Raw genomic sequence first — 17394 nt, 5'->3', positions numbered from 1 at the left:
AAGTGATGTCATGCACAATGTTGTCAGCGGAGTGAATTTAATTAGAGGCAGCATCATATCTCAGAGACATAAGAAATTCATATATTTACTTGAAGAAATTAATACAGAATTTAGTGACATACTGTACCACTACAGTCAAATACCAGCCGGCTGAGTGCTGGGAAGACTCTTTCCTTTCTACAGAATGAGCAACATGAATATTAAAATCAACTGCAAGATAGATACTTTCTTCTCTCAGCTAGTTGGAGGCATTGAAGCTTTCCACAAGGAGCTGTAGTTATTCAGTGTATTTAAGGAAGAATGATTTTGCACACTTTGCTTCTTGTCGTGAACTGATGACAGATGATATCAAGGAAGAATTTTCAAGATTTGCGGAACAAAAATTTATTATATCAGATGAGTATGACATGATTTTTGTAGACTTTGACAAACAGAAGCTCAGTCTTCACATAGTTACCAGATCTTCAGCTTGAATTGCATGAATTACAGTCTGACTCACTGCTGCTAACGAAAAAAGTCAGGATAGTTTATGGAAACTGGTCTGTAAGGATCGTTTACCCCAGCTAAGAGACTTTGCACTCGAGATAAACTCCCTGTTTCGTAGTACTTACTGTATATATGTGAAAGTACAGTACATTTTCTTTGATGAAACAAGTTAAATCTAAGATCTAAAACTAAACGGGAATTGAAACACTGGAGGCTTGCCTTTGACTCGCTACCACCATTATTGATATTAAAACGGGTACTCTGGCAAAAATCAAACCAGCAGTAGTTCTATAAAAAAATTGGTGTCGTCTATTCATCTTTAAACTTTTCTGTTTGTATCCAATCTACAGTATTTAGTTTTCAGATTTTTTTCTCCCGCGTTCTTCATGGAGTTTGGAGGAATATATTTGTATATCCTACCCGCCCCCATCTCTTATCCCGCCAAAAATAATATAATAATAAGATTCTTCATTGTATAAGACGCTACTCTGCCACAACCTATTATAACCTTAAAGGTTTTTAGCATGTGTAGCTCGCGAACTTAGGACTTCATGTCTGTGTTGCCCAAGATGTTGAAGATGTTGGACCAACCTGTGTTAGGGTAAGTTTTGTTTGGTTAGTGTCGTCAGGAACACCAGTAACCGGAGGTGTTATCTTCAGGGTGACACAAAAACTCGAATTAGTTAACGACACATTTTAGTTTAATTATTTAAATAAGTTCTCAAATTAATGAAATACTGGGTTAGATTTTTTTTTTTCTCACTACAACTTGTCGACAATAAGACTGTCGCCAATGTATTAATACAAGTCTATAGGTACAGACCACTACCACAATACTGTACGTCTGTGTCAGTTTCGTCCGTTCATTGACTAACTTCCTTGAGGTCTGGTGCATTATATATATTAGTCTCACGGTACAAAAGCAACGATGAATGGGCAAAAGTCCATCACCGACATGATGACAGAAGGCTTTTGATAATTTTCTGTCGGCTGTGTATTCTTTTTAGGGGGAGGGGTGAAGAAACCAGTGCCGTTAGAGAAAGTTTATACACTAGATTCATCAAGAGGACAATGTTTCGGTACTTAGCATTAAGTTACCGTACCGACTACATCTCCCTGTGTTATAAGCTCAGGTTGTTGAAGTACAGTTTCTTCATAAAGTCCACGAATGAAAATCTCAAATTCCCTTGTACAGCACAGGAGTGAGGAAGTAAGTCTCCTGTCTCAAGTTAGTTAGTTTCAGAAGAGGAATAAAACCATGATATAGTCTTTTGTCCATACAAACCTTAGAATGGTCTGAATACTCCAGTCAATGTGTCCACGACAGTCTTCACCTCTTTCCTGTAGAATTGTTGGAGCATCAGAACATGGGTGGTTTCTGTTATGTTATCCTTGTGTTTACTGAGACGCTTAACTCTGTAGAATCTTCTTGCCTTCTCTTTTTTTTGCATCAGTTTCCACCTTATCAGCACTCTCTTGGATAACATTATAACCTACATATCATTTCACTTTGTCTAATCTGTTCTAGATATTTATCGTTCTCTTCAACACTGTTCATGTTCTAGTCTTTATTGTTCTCTTCAACACTGTTCATGTTCTAGTCTTTACTGTTCTCTTCAACACTGTTCATGTTCTAGTTTCTATCGTTCTCTTCATGTATAAATAATGTTCATTGTCTCTTCTTGCATTTCCTCACTCATCACTTTGGTCATGAACGTCAGACAGTCAAAACTCATGTTTTTTCTCTCAAGACACTGGACTCTGCCTGGCTGTCCACCGTGTCTTTGACCAATTCTACAGTTGAAGTACATTTTTAATATATTTTCATTCATCACTCAGGACTGAATGGCGCTTCGTGCTGCTGATGTAAAAGTCAAGCAGTGTTTTAAAGATTTCAAGTAATGTTGTAATCATAAAGGATGATGTACAACTCTGCTCAGGTATAGTGTCTGAGTGGTCTCCTTGGCAAGAAATGTAGGGAATAATGCGATTGAATTTCTCAGACAGCTTTACCTTTGTGGATTCTACACTGTTATAAGACTACAGTATTTAGACCATTTTGTTCACTTGAAACCGACGGTGGTGCAGTCAGTTCCTCCACTTCCAACAGTCTCTCGTGGACTTGTCAAGATACTCACTACTAAGCACAGGAGACCACCAGTAGTAGAGCAGATAATGGAAAAATCGTGCAAATGGTGATACAAGCATGAAATTTGGCATGATCATACCCTAGGGGCTACTTGTCAAATCTGTCTGATTGGCCAATTGGAAATCCAAGATGACTGCCAAATTGACCGTCGAAAGATGACTTTTTTTTATAGAAATTGATGTAGTTGGTCAATCTAAATGATCTTACTGTCGATATGTATGTTATCAAGCATGCTCAGATGATTTTTTCTATTACTGATATTCTCAGATGTATATTTGTCTTATTTATGACTGGTTTTATGTACTGGTTTTATGTTTTTTCCAACTAGGTGAGGGTAGCATGCAGAGGGTCTCTTCATGTGAGGGAGTGATTGTCGGGCACTACCAGGGCACACTGGTGAGTGACATCACTGCTGTGCCACCCAGCATGGGGCTCAGCTAAGAAAAAGCATGTCATACTGCAACAGCTTAGTGTCCCAAATGCTGCTTAACCAACCCCAAATCAGTTAAGCAGCCGCACCTGAATTGACAGGATGTGCCAGCGAGGGAGAGCCGAGCCAAGGAAAACGGGGTTTTAGTTATCTGGATGGTGTACAGATCGCACGGGACTAATGACACTGGATGAACGATCGGACTAGGTGCTTGTATCACCATTTGCATGATTCTCTTGAAAAATTGCATTTAGCTGCCCCACTACAGAGATCCTTAGACATCTGACACTATCATTTTATTCATCTGCACTTTTACATATATTAATACAATCGACCGTGAAGTTACATAGGTGTAATATCTAAAATTGGAATTCCTAATCAGTAAAGGTAATAAATATTTTATAATTTGTAGAGTTTTATTGATGTTTTCAGATAATAAATACATTCACATTGCCAGTCGTCGATTAAGTTAATTTGTTCGGGTATTGTAAGCTGGGGCAGGAGATAGGCATGGGACACCAAGTTGGGGCAAGGGAATAGCATGGGGAACTGGTTTGGGGCAGGAGATAGGCATGGGGCACCAAGTTGGGGCAGGAGAATAGTATGGAGCACTAAATTGGGGCAAGGATGGGACGATGTGATGGGACACAGGCAACAATTTGGTGTGTGGGATCATTGGGCAACACCCTCGAAGGTCACCGAAAACATGAAGCCAGATGTGCCGTTGACGGAGTAAGCCACTCTCTGCACACGACCATCTGGCAGCGGCAATGTCACGGAACCTTGGGGGATGAAGCCATTACTTGCTCCCCCACGACGGTAGTTGTTGGCGTTGTTGAGGTTGTTCTGGACTGGACCCTGAGGACGAAGTGTTTGCAATTGACAAAAAAAATCTTACACAGTTTATTTTCCTTAGTTTCTCTGTAGTCTGTTCAAGAGAAGGTCACTTTGATGTGGAAACTTTCTTTATCTAAATATATCCAGTATTGTCATCAAACAAATATGTGTACATCAAACTTTTCAAGTACCTCATAAGTTACATATTTGAGATGTAAGGAACTTTGTCATAAGTATGCAAACTGAAAACACAGGCCCTCCTCCACACGGTATAATAGACTCATGAAATTTTGTCTTGTTGCAGACGATCTTACCATAGCAGGGACAGAGTAGTCGTAGGCAGATGGGACGTTGTAGAAATTTGCAGGTAGGGCGGTGGTGCTGTCGAGTGAGGAGCCCGACACTGGGCCAGGGTCGGGGCGCGCGAGGGTGAGAGCCACAAGGGCAGTCAACACCATAACCTATAAGGGAGAAAAGGTTAACTTTTAAGCGACTTTATGTTTCCTGAGGCTGCAGTCCAAATCCTTTTTTTTTACAGAACGCCCGAGTCTACCTGAGTACAGAGGCGATTTTCAGGTATCGAGGAAGCAGTATGTGTTGGGGCTGTAACTCTCCCCTCCTCTGTCTCTTGTAAATTACAACTTGTTCACAAATACCCAGACTAACTATGGGAGATATTCCTATCCTCTCTGTTTGCTTTACCATACATGACGTTACGACCACGTGGGTAAGTTTATCTGAAAATGTTTGGGACTTTAACTGTACCTCCAGTTGTTTCTTATTTGGCACCGAGTTGGATACCTTGTATATCATTGTTGATGGAAATGAGACAGGAAGTCGACTGTCCTGGAGCGTGAGAGAGAGAGCGTTATATATATACGCTTCTACACGACACACACACACACACACACACACACACAGTCAGGCCTTGAGCCACGGAACGAGGTGTTCACCCTGGCGATATTTATGGTCATGGTGCACATCTATGAATACTCTGATGAGTTGTTTATCATCTAGAATGTGAGGAAAAGCAGTCAACGAGGCAGCAGTTTGAGGAACATGATAGTCGTCGACGATGTTGTAATAAAGAGTTCTTGTGAAAAAAATATTTGATTACCGTAGATGTCTGAATTTTCTTGTATTACTCTTTTGTTTTGTCTTATGAATAAAGGTTTTTGTTTTCTTATTTCTGTGCCGCTCATTACCACAAACAGGTGAGCTGTGTCCTCATCCGACACCCTATATCCTACTTTCTCTTACAGTTAACAAACAGACACAAAGGAACAGTTTTTCGTTCACATATTGATATTTTTTTCTCATCAAGTGAGTTTATAAGTAAGTTTTAGTATTAAGCGTAATATAACCTTCAGAACTCCCTGTCTGTGATAGAATGACATTGTGCTTGTCTGCTCCGTTAACATAATATAGAAACTCTCAGAAATTACATCCCTGAGGAGATATTTAGGTCCGGTGTAAAGAATATGATCACTAAAATTGACAATATTTTCAAGTTCCTTATTTATACCTCTCCTTCACCTTCTTCCCCAGAATGCACAAGAGGGGGCACCTTGGATATTGTATACTGAATATAAATATAAGGACGCTGTGTGGACGGCACTGCATTCGACCACCTGTACTTCCTTATTCTGTATATTTACGGGTGTTCTGGAGGGGAGCCGACGACAGGAGGCGGGCGCTGTGTTCACTTGGGCGCCGCACCATTATCCAAAATGTACACGATGTTGGTTAAATGTGACGGACAGGACCACTAAAGTAGTCATTATATTTATTGAAACCAAACGAAAAGAACCAAACAAATTTAGTCAAATTTAACTGACCCACTGTAACATGGTAAAGTTAGCTTTGGTTGAGATATGTTTGTGCAATTATTGTGGTGTGTTCGTGTCATCTGAGTGTTAGTGGTTATGTTGTTAATACTTCTCCATCGTCGAGCATCTTACTCATCTACAGTAACTCCGTCTTCCTCAACACGTTATTAGCTTAAATTATTGTAGTTTTACGAGAAAAAATATGTATTGGTCAAATTAAAATAAATGATATGCCTCTCCTCTCGTCCCCCTTTTCCTCTAAAAAAAATATACCTGTATGTATTATTACGAACCACGCCATCTATTGTGTCATGATCTAACTACCCAGCACTACCGAGCAACGCCATCTAGGGACGAAACCCGAGTATGACTAGTCTTAGTCCCCACTCAGGGTTTCCTTTCTCCATATCCTGGTTGTTGCGTCACCTCCTCCAACTCTTCCTTATCAGCTCCGGATCGAGGAGAGTTCAGTTCCCTCTGGGAAGTGACCACACTTGGATTACCTATCCTGGAAACTTATGGCACAGTGACTACCTACCATCTTCTTCAATACTCAGCCCTACTCGTCAGAGACTTCAGCACCGCACTTGAGTATTGTAGCCCTATATTACCTCCCACCTCCACTTGCTTCAGATTGTTGTATGTTGTATAAATATGTATATACTGTTAAGCCCATGTTGCGTATGTTTAAGTTAAGTATGGTAAACGGTAAATTATTATAGAAAGCTGGATATTTTGTTAAGGAATTTATTGTACTTTATTATACACAACAAAAACTCGCATCCTTTGTCTACCCTTTTATAGTCAGATTGTCTTTGTTTGTTTAGTTTTTTTTATTGTTGTTGCCTGTTGGGATCTGGGTAGACTTTTAACTATATTCTAAACCAGTTTCTAAATCCCCAACTCGTAACAAATGGCGACCGCGACAGGACCCGACCTTAAGTGCCATATTTCTTCCCCCCTTGTTAATTATTCCTCCCAGTCACTTCTGTTCACAATTGCTTTACTGTGGTTTAAAGTTCCCTTCATATGTGTGTGCATATATTGGTATTATCGTACAGTAAGAGTGACAGACGTAGGATATTAGGTTCCGAGTGTCATAAGGCTTACCTGTTATTACACGTAGGCAGTCGTGTAGTAAGTCTTATCGAGTGTAGGGAAGAATCCGGATCTGTTTAATGCCGTACCCTCGCTCCAGAGTAGGCTGTTCCATAGTCACTAGTTTAGAGTGAAGTGATATCTTGGGACGCCCCGCTCTACCAGGACCCCATAATTATAAAGCCTCAATTATTGTTCTTCTCATTATCTCATTCGGAGTCAATAATATAGTAACTCAAGGGTTGTTTATCCGGATCTTTATATTAATGCCGTAATACGCCCTTCCTGTTTCAAGTATCTTTCCAAGTCTCTTATCCTTATCTAAGGATCTTATCAGAAGAACAATATTCATAAGTGTAATTTCCCTAGGTATAACTTGGGTAGTTTCCGGGACTTTCTGGTTATCCACTGCCGTGATATTTTCTAGGGTAATCCACTTATCTTATCTTTTTGGCCATTAGTTAATTTATCTAGTTTTTCTTAACAATGACCACCTCAGGTTTTGATCTCCAGGATTTTATTGAAAATCCTTCCGTATCTAAATTACGTGTTAATATCCTGAAGAAAGAATGGAAAGGAATAGCCACCTATTACAATATACCATATTCACAGCAAATGACTAAGGAAGTGTTAAAAAATCAGGTAATTGAAATGTTGGTTCAACAAGAAGTTTTAGAAGAATCCGCTGTTGACCAATTAGCGCCCATGTCCAATACACTTCAACCACTATCTACCACCCCTCCTCACTCAGAAGTTGCCTCAGGTCTGGCTAGCCCTCAAGAAAAATCACAAAGAATAGACGCCTTAGAAATAGAACGAGCTAGGTTCGAGTTCCAAATCAAAATGAAAGAACTCCAGTTGGAGCATGAGTTGGAACAGGCCAAGTTGGAGCAGGAGGTTAGACTGAAAGAACTACAGGTGAAAGAGACAGAAGTCACCTTACCATCGGAGTTTAAATTAAAAGAAGTGGCATTAAAAGAGAGACTAGCTGCTTTTAACCCTGCCAATGCTTCTTCCCTTGTTCCCGAGTTTGATGAATCCGATATGGACGAGTCATTTAGGACTTTTGAGAAAATAGCCGTGAAGAATGAGTGGCCTAAGGACCAGTGGGTGTCGGTGTTAGTTCTAAATTATGTGGTAAGGCTCGTAGAGTTTATAACTGTTTAGACCAGACTGATGACTATGATAACGTAAAAAAGAATATCCTCACCTCTTATGCTATCACGCCAGATAGATATCGGTAGAAGTTTCGTAAACTAACCAAAACATTTTCATACACCTTTGTTGAGTTTGCTCAAGAAAAGCTTAGGTTTTTCAAGAAGTGGTTAGAGACTACAGAGACCTCCACATTTCAGGATTTATTAAACTTGGTAGTCCTGGAGGAGTGGAAGGGCAAGATACCATTTCACATCTTGAAGCATGTGGAGGAGCGTGGAGAGGTTAATTTAGGGCGTGCCGCTGAGGTGGCTGATGCGTACGCCTTGCTGATGGAGTCACTGGGCAGTAGGGAACGTGGTACTTTCCAGCATGTTAGGTCCTCCTCTGATGATAACCTTGGGGACGTGAGTGGTAGGTCGAAAGGTCCCACACCTACGCCCCCCCGATGCAACCAAGTTTTATTGTTCTTACTGTAAAAAACCAGGCCGTACGATCCAGTCTTGTAAACACCCAAAGTGTCGAACTTCTAAAAGTAGTTCCCTGGATCCCAAATTCAAACCAATAACAACCACCAATGTGGAAAGGCCCCATCAGGATCTTTTCTCTTCATTCACCTATGAGGGAAAAATTTCAATCATAGAGGGGTCTCGTTCTTTCCCTATTCGTATACTACGTGATACGGGCGCAGCACAATCTATCCTCCTGTTTAACGTCATTCCTGAGATATCTACAGCATTTACTAATGAGAGTGTTCTAATTTCAGATCTCTCATCCCATTCTTCCTATCCCTTAGCTAAAGTGCACCTCCAATGTCCCTTGATTACTGGGGAAGTGCAAGTAGCCGTTAGGAAAGATCCAATGCCTGTGAGCGGCATTCATTTATTATTGGGTAATGACTTGGTAGGAGATCTAGTGGTTCCCAACATAAAGACAGTCGACTCTCCCTTACCTGTCAACTCCACCACTGACCTTGAAGAAACTATTCCTCACCTTTTCCCATCTTGTGCTGTCACCCAGTCACAGAGTGTGCGAAATGGGCCCTCTTCATCTAAAACCACCTCCAATATCTTCCTACCCACAGAAGATCTATACAATAAGACCATTAGTAAGGATGAGCTCATTAAAGCCCAACAATCTGAACCATCTTTGTTCAAACAGGTGACGAATGACCTCAGTGTGGACCATTGTACAGCTTCGGCTTACCACCCACAATCCCAAGGTTGCTTGGAACGGTTCCATCAAACTTTCAAATCAAACTTAAAAAAAGTCCAAGACAAAATGGTGAAGTCCCAACCTAAATTAGTTGAAAGATCATTTTCTCCAGGTGACAAAGTGTTACTCTTTCTACCCATTCCAGGCTCTCCCCTTAAAAGCAAGTTTACTGGTCCCTATATAGTTGCTAATAAACTATCTCCCCTCAACTATATAGTCCATACTCCTGATCGCAGAAAAGATTCACAACTTGTTCTCATTAATCTCATGAAACTTTACCATTCCAGGCAGTCAGAGGAAGACATCCCAGAGGCTATAAGCCTACCTGTATTGCATACGGCTTTGTCAGGGCCGGAGCCGGAGACAGATGACATGGACCTATTGGAGAATTTAGACTTCCCTCTACCTAAAGAGAACCCTGCTAACAGTCACATACTCAACAACTTGGATGAGTATTTTTCTGTTCTGAATCCATCTCAAGCAAAAGATCTCACTAAGTTATTATCAACATTTCCTAAAGTCACGTCAGACCTCCCAGGGTTTTGCAATATACTTAAACATGATATTAAGCTAATCTCAAATGATGTACAACCCATTAGGCCAGTGGTTCTTAACCTTTTTACTACCACGCCCCCTCTAGGAATTGGTCCTTCCCTCCACGCCCCCCTTGCATCTATGAATAAAATTCCCTCCCAGATTTTAAAGAAAAATGAAAAATATTGTGTTTTTAGTCTTTTTATTGAGTATAAATTAGTGAGATACAAAACACTGCTTCTTAGCTACTAGATCTTGAATGAGTGGTTGAATGCCAGTGAGTGCACAACGTAAATCCCCTTCAACGTTCAGCCTGTTTCTGTACTTGGTCTTGACAGCAACGAGCTTGGAAAATGCAGCTTCACAAAGATAGTGGATCCGAACATAGTTAGAATCCGAAGAGCCTGATGTGAGATCAGAGGGTAAACAGGAAGGTACTTGACCCAGAACGTCTCAAGATCCAGTTCTTTGAAGTCTTCCTTAGCTGTGGAGTTGAACTTCAACTCAAGAAACTCCTCTTGCAATTCATCCGAAACATCAGCTACTTCACATTGAAATGGGTTCCTGATGAATTTCCAGGCTTCACGCTTCTCAACTATCTCTGGGAAGTATCTGATGAATTCTGTTTTCAAGTCAGTTAGATGAGTGATTATTTGTTTCTTTAACTCAGAATCAAGGTTACCGTGAATGAGAGCAGAATCCAAGTTACTAAAACTGGCTGTATTTTCCTGCTGAATTCGACACTTCCAGAGGTCGAATTTGGCCATGAAGGTTCGAATGGTGTCGTGGGGCATGATGATGTTGATGTTTTTCCCTTGTAGTTTAAGGTTGAGAACATTCAACGCTTCGAAGATGTCCACCAGGTAAGCTAGAGATAGCTGAAAGCCTTCAGACTGGAACTTGTCATGGAGATCTGCCTTATGCTTCGAATCAAGAAATATTGCTACTTCTTCTCGGAGTTCATAAAGCCGTCCAAGCATGTTCCCCTTTGATAGCCATCGTACGTTCGTGTGAAAAAGTAAGGTTTCATGTTCAGATTCCATATCCTTACACAGCAGTTTGAAGAGACGACTGTTTAAGGCTCCAGCTTTGATAAAGTTGACTACCTTGATAGCCACGTTCATGACATCCCTCATTTCAGCAGGTAAAGTTCTGGATACTAAGGATTCACGATGAAGTATGCAGTGTTACTGTTACGAGTTGGGGATTTAGAAATTGATTTAGAATATAGTTAAATGTCTACCCAGATCCCAACAGGCAACAACAATAAAAAACTAAACAAACAAAGATAATCGGACTATAAAAGGGTAGACAAAGGATGCGAGTTTTTGTTGTGTATAATAAAGTACCATAAATTCCTTAACAAAATATCCAGCTTTCTATAATTTACCCTTAACCATACTTAACTTAAACATATGCAACATTGGCTTAACAGTATATACATATTTATGCAACCTACAACAATCTGAAGCAAGTGGAGGTGGGAGGTAATATAGGGTTACAAATACTCAAGTGCGGTGCTGATGTGTCTGACGAGTAGGGCTGAGTATTGAAGAAGATGGTAGGTAGTCACTGTGCCGTAGGTTTCCAGGATAGGTAATCTAAGTGTGGTCACTTCCCAGAGGGAACTGAACTCTCCTCGATCCGGAGCTGATGAGGAAGAGTTGGAGGAGGTGACGCAACAACCAGGATATAGAGAAAGGAAACCCAGAGTGGTGACTAAGACTAGTCATAATCTGGTTTCGTCCCTAGATGGCGTTGCTCGGTAGTGCTGGGTAGTTAGATCCTGACACAACAGATGGCGTGGTTCGTAATAGTACCTACAACAGACGGATTTTTTCTTTCACCATTGTAATGAATCCAAACTGCAGACCAAACATGGCTGGAGCTCCATCAGTGCACACCCCTACCAGTGAGTCCCACGAAAGTTGGCTTTCCTGAAAGAAGTTTGATACATCATGAAAAATAGCTGCTGCTGTTGTACAACTTTCCATGGGGTGACAGAACAGCATTTCCTCTTTTACACTGTTGCCTGACACATACCTCAACAGCCTTAACTGAATAAATATGAGAGAAGAGGAATTATTGCCACGGACGTGTGCAGAAGACTGGGAGAGAACAGGGCTCACCAGTCACCAACGAGCAGTATACAGGTCCAGGAAGAGTTAACCCCCCTCCCCCATGGGTTTCGAGGGATAGGGAGGGGGTCAATAAGTACAGAAAATGATAAGCCCTAAGTCAAAAAAAGTAGCCTATAGAAAACTAAAGTTATAAGGCGATACTTTTGTATTTTTTCATAAGCTTCTCAATATTAGTCCACGCTCTTGTTAAGAGAATAAAAACTATAGTTATAATTAGAGAAATTCCTACTTTTTTCCTAGGGCTTGCGCCCCCCCCCCCCTGGAAATTACTGACGCCCCCCAGGTTAAGAACCACTGCATTAGGCAATCAGCATATCGGCTAAATCCACAAAAAAGAGAGATTATGAAAAAGGAGGTAGATTTTTTGTTTAAACATAACTTAGCTGAGCCTAGTACCTCCCCCTGGGCTTCACCTTGCCTTCTCATTCCAAAACCCGATAGCAGTTTTCGTTTCTGTACCGATTATCGTAAAGTGAACCAGGTCACTGTCTCAGACTCCTACCCTTTACCTTTGATTGAAGATATAATAGACAGCATAGGCTGTGCAAAATTTATTACAACGGTGGACTTGATGAAAGGATATTATCAAGTGGGACTCACGGATAGGGCAAAAATAATCTCAGCAGTTATAACTCCATTTGGTCTTTCTCAATATTTGGTTATGGCGTTTGGTTTTTCTAATGCTCCGGCCACATTCCAGAGGGCAATCAATTACCTGCTTTTGGCCGGGCCTCAGTGACTTACCTGGGACATATCGTTGGGCATGGTATGGCGAGACCCAAGGACGCAAACGCTAAAGCCATCTTGTCCTTCCTCACTCCAAGGACGAGGAAGGAACTCATGCGCTTCCTGGGGATGTGCGGCTACTACCGCCGGTTCTGCAGTAACTTCTCCAGTGTGGCCGGACCCCTCACAGACCTTACCAGTTCTGCAGTCCCTTACATCTGCAACCAGAGGTGCGACCAGTCTTTCCACCGCCTCAAAGCCTTCCTTGCCTCCAAGCCTGTAGTCCACTCACCTGACTACACCTTGCCCTTCCATCTGCAAATCGACGCTAGCAGTGTCGGAGTGGGGGCTGTGCTCCAACAACCAGACCCAACCACTGATGTCCTTCACCCTGTGGCATACTACTCCGCCAAGTTGAAAAAACATCAGACCAACTACTCGACCATAGAGAAGGAGGCCCTGGCTCTGGTGTTGGCAATAAAGAAGTTTGAATGTTACCTCCAATCTCGCCCACAAACAACCATTGTCTTCACCGACCATAACCAGCTCACGTTCATCCAAACCAACAAGACCTCCAACCAGCGAATCCTCCGCTGGGCTCTCCTCACCCAGCCCTATAATCTACAAGTCCGGCACATAAAGGGGGTGGACAACCTGATTGCGGACTCCTTATCCCGAGCTCCAGTGGAAATGCAGCAGCTACTTTCCAGACGCACCAGGTGATCACCTCCTTCGCGCCAGCGCTACGGAGGTCTTTGGAGGGGGGGTGTATTACGAACCACGCCATCTATTGTGTCATGATCTAACTACCCAGCACTACCGAGCAACGCCATCTAGGGACGAAACCCGAGTATGACTAGTCTTAGTCCCCACTCCGGGTTTCCTTTCTCCATATCCTGGTTGTTGCGTCACCTCCTCCAACTCTTCCTCATCAGCTCCGGATCGAGGAGAGTTCAGTTCACTCTGGGAAGTGACCACACTTAGATTACCTATCCTGGAAACCTACGGCACAGTGACTACCTACCATCTTCTTCAATACTCAGCCCTACTTGTCAGACACTTCAGCACCGCACTTGAGTATTGTAACCCTATATTACCTCCCACCTCCACTTGCTTCAGATTGTTGTATGTTGTATAAATATGTATATACTGTTAAGCCCATGTTGCGTATGTTTAAGTTAAGTATGGTTAAGGGTAAATTATAGAAAGCTGGATATTTTGTAAGGAATTTATTGTACTTTATTTTACACAACAAAAACTCGCATCCTTTGTCTACCCTTTTATAGTCCGATTGTCTTTGTTTGTTTAGTGTTTTTATTGTTATTGCCTGTTGGGATCTGGGTAGACTTTTAACTATATTCTAAACCAGTTTCTAAATCCCCAACTCGTAACAGTATATAAAGTTAAAACCGATCCCAATTGACCTCCAGTATAAACTCTTCACAAGACACTTTAGACACACACACCATACTGTACTCGCTCTCAATCATTCATTTCGTTAAAACTAAGAACACTATCTGAACCTCCATACTTCATTATAATAAGAGTTTCCCTGCCCACACCCTTGTAACCCTCTCCATTTGTTGTCATGTTATATGTATCAGTTTTGGGGAGGTATATACCCAGGGCCACCCGTTCTGCCTTCTTAGTTCTCGGCATCAGCAGCTGTCTAACATATGTGACGTGGCTCCTTGTGGACTGTGTATTTCATATTATGGTTTGTCTGAATTTATTATTAATTTATATGTAGTCTTATTGTTCTTAGGTTTTGCTTTACTTTAGTATGTAAATATTTTATTCACTATTGACATTATATATTATTATTGATTAAAGTACATAAACAGCTTAGGTCAGTTTCAAAACACGACAGAAACTTTTAAAAGGTAAGAAAGATATTATTTTTTTCTATTAGATTATAGGTTGTTGTTGTTCCTGTTGTTCCTTAATCTATTCACTGTTGTTAAGTTATTGATCTTGGCACTAGACTCATGAATAATCTGAATCTTTCTTCATTTTACTATCATGTTTCACCTCCACTGAGCTAATCACCTGTGAAGTCAATAACGTATAGCATCTCACATTGTAGTTCTTGACCAGGAAATATAATAAAGATGTATTTTGGAAGCTTTTACTGAAGAATCTCACATCATAAATACATTCATAATCTCAGTCGTTGATTCGGAGTGGTATCTTTACGCGTATGTAGGTTCAGGTTGGTAAGCTGGGGCAGGCCGGTAGGCTGGGGCAGGTTGGTGGGCAGGAGCAGGGGCGGGGCGGTAAGATGGGGCGGGCTGGTAGGCAGGATACTGAGCCTCACCCTCGTAGGTCACCTCAGCCACGTAGCCGGAGTCACCGTCGACGTAGTAAGTTACCCTCTGCAAACGACCGTCAGGCAGCAGCACGGAGTAAGAGCCCTGAGTGTTGTAGCCGTCACGAGCTTCCTGGTGACCGAAGTCGTTGCCGGAGTTGTCGTCCCTTACGACGTAGGTGAAGTCGTACTGAGCAGGACCCTGAGGGGAGGAAGAATTTGTCACAGATCACACAAGAAACTTCAGTTAGTTTTGATTTACTATTTCTTTTGACTGTTGCTAATGTCGTACACACGATCTTACCTCAGCGGGAGCGGAGCGGTCGTAGGCAGGGGCTGGAGCGTTGTAGGATGGAGTGGGGTGGGCGGGAGCGTTGTAGGATGGAGTGGGGTGGGCGGGAGCGTTGTAGGATGGAGTGGGATGGGCGGGAGCTTTGTAGGATGGAGTGGCGGGGCAGGATGGAGTGGGATGGGCGGGAGCGTTGTAGGATGGAGTGGGGTGGGCTGGAGCGTTGTAGGATGGAGTGGGGCGGGCGGGAGCGTTGTAGGATGGTGTGGAGCGGGCGGGGGCTTCGTAGGATGGCATAGGGTGGGAGGGGGCTTCGTAGGATGGCATAGGGTGGGAAGGGGCTTCGTAAGATGGCATAGCGTGGGAGGGAGCTTCATAGGATGGCATAGGGTGGACTGAGGCTTCGTAGGACGGCATAGGGTGGCTGTTGGCATTGTATGATGGGGCGCTGTACATTCTGTCAGGTTTGGGGCTGGCGAGAGTGGCCGCCACGAGGGCCAACAACATCACAACCTGCAAATGTGAAAATTACGTAATCCATAAACGACATTTGGTTGTGTGAACCACGACCACCTGAGGCAATAATCCAAATCATATTATCTTCTTTTCAGTGATGTCGATAGAGTCTTTGCATTCATAGCAATAATATGACAATTTAAGGGTCCAGAGGTAGAAACAACACTGAGGATGCGTTATGTTTTTAATAGGTAGAGGCATTGAGAGTTAGTTCATTATAGCTTGGGCCTCAACAATTCATCGCTTGTATCCTATTTAAAACAATATCCAGTCCATTAGAGGAAGATAGAATATATACCTAACCTAACCTACTGGCTCCAGCACTTACGTAGACTCGTTTATGAAAGGAATTGAAAAAGTCTTTACAATGATGTTTACCTCGTTTGTCATTGTTGATGGAATAGAAGCTGGAAGGTGACGGACCTAATGCGTGGGGGACAGCCGTATATATACTCCCAGACACACACACACACACACACACATCGAGTCACGTGACAAGGCGTTTCACTAGTGGCTTTTAAGTCTTTGATACACTTTTTAAGATGTTCCCATGATCATCTTGAGGCTACGGAAGAGACGAGGTCAGCCTTCATGCAGTTGTTTCACGATTGTAATCAGAGTTAGTGGTCTCTGAATGACTGAACTTCTCTTGTGTTACTTTCGAGGACAGTGGTGTCTGTGTCTAGGTCGCTGGTATCTATGTCTAGGTCGGAGGTGTCTGTGTCTATGTCGGTAGTGTCTGTGTCTATGTCGGTGGTGTCTGTGTCTATGTCGGTGGTGTCTGTGTCTAGGTCGCTGGTGTCTGTGTCTAGGTCGGTGGTGTCTGTGTCTATGTCGGAGGTGTCTGTGTCTATGTCGGTAGTGTCTGTGTCTATGTCGGTGGTGTCTGTGTCTAGGTCGGTGGTGTCTGTGTCTATGGTCTGTGTGTGTATGTCAGGTGGTGTCTGTGTCAAGGTCGCTGGCATCTATGTTCAGGTCGTGTCATGTCGGTGGTGTCTGTGTCAGGTCGGTGGTGTTCGTGTCTAGGTCGGTGGTGTCTGTGTCTCAGGTAGTGTGGTGTCTGTGTTCAAGTCGGTGTGTCTGTGTGTAGGTGTCTGTGTGTCTGTGTCTGGGTCAGGTGGTGTGTCTATGTGTGTCGCTGGTCAGGTGGTGTCTGTGTCTCAGGGTCGGTGGTGTCTGTGTCTAGGTCGGTGTGTGTCTGGTGTCTATGTCGTGTCTGGTGTCTGTGTTCAGGTCGGTGGTGTATGTGTCTGTGTTAGGTCGGTGGTGTCTGTGTGTTGGTGGTGTCTGTGTCCGGTGGTGTCTGTGTCTAGGTCGGTGGTGTCTGTGTCTCAGGTCGGTGGTGTCTGTGTCTATGTCGGTGGTGTCTGTGTTCAGGTCGGTGGTGTCTGTGTTCTGTGTCTGTGTGGTGTCTGTGTCTATGCCGGTGGTGTCTGTCGTGTGTCTGTGTGTCAGGTCGGTGTGTATGTGTCATGTCGTGGTGTCTGTGTTCAGGTCGGTGGTCGTCTGTGTTCAGGTCGGTGGTGTCTGTGTGTCAGGTCGGTGGTGTATGTGTTCAGGTCGGTGGCGTCTGTGTCTATGTCGGTGGTGTCTGTGTTCAGGTCGGTGATGTCTGTGTCTATGTCTGGTGTCTGTGTCTATGTCGGTGGTGTCTGTGTCTATGTCGCTGGTGTCTGTGTCT

The 17394-nt window shown here is 42.9% G+C and overlaps 2 protein-coding genes across 3 annotated transcripts; both read right to left on the bottom strand.

Moving 5' to 3' along the window:
- Nucleotides 1-3462: 3462 nt before the first annotated feature.
- Nucleotides 3463-4748, bottom strand: LOC121877875. 2 transcript variants are annotated; one of them, XM_042383806.1, is made up of 3 exons: nt 4704-4748; nt 4217-4363; nt 3463-3923 (listed from the first exon to the last, which is right to left on the bottom strand). In XM_042383806.1, the coding sequence occupies exons 1-3, from the start codon at nt 4713-4715 to the stop codon at nt 3738-3740; spliced, it is 345 nt and encodes a 114-aa protein (XP_042239740.1). In that variant the 5' UTR covers nt 4716-4748; the 3' UTR covers nt 3463-3737. The 2 variants fall into 2 exon arrangements, with proteins under 2 accessions (XP_042239740.1, XP_042239739.1); XM_042383805.1 differs by having other exon boundaries at nt 4668-4742.
- Nucleotides 4749-14714: 9966 nt separating this feature from the next.
- LOC121877800 (adhesive plaque matrix protein-like) lies at nt 14715-16181 on the bottom strand. The gene is made up of 4 exons (XM_042383676.1): nt 16092-16181; nt 15390-15710; nt 15213-15341; nt 14715-15110 (listed from the first exon to the last, which is right to left on the bottom strand). Exons 1-4 carry the CDS (start codon nt 16101-16103, stop codon nt 14793-14795), a joined length of 780 nt encoding a protein of 259 aa, XP_042239610.1. The 5' UTR covers nt 16104-16181; the 3' UTR covers nt 14715-14792.
- Nucleotides 16182-17394: the final 1213 nt, after the last annotated feature.

Source organism: Homarus americanus, unplaced genomic scaffold (assembly GCF_018991925.1).
Source record: "Homarus americanus isolate GMGI-L3 unplaced genomic scaffold, GMGI_Hamer_2.0 scaffold24523, whole genome shotgun sequence".
NCBI lineage: Eukaryota > Metazoa > Arthropoda > Malacostraca > Decapoda > Nephropidae > Homarus > Homarus americanus.
The sequence above is the reverse complement of the archived record's forward strand: the minus strand, read 5'-3'. Positions and strand labels throughout refer to the sequence as shown.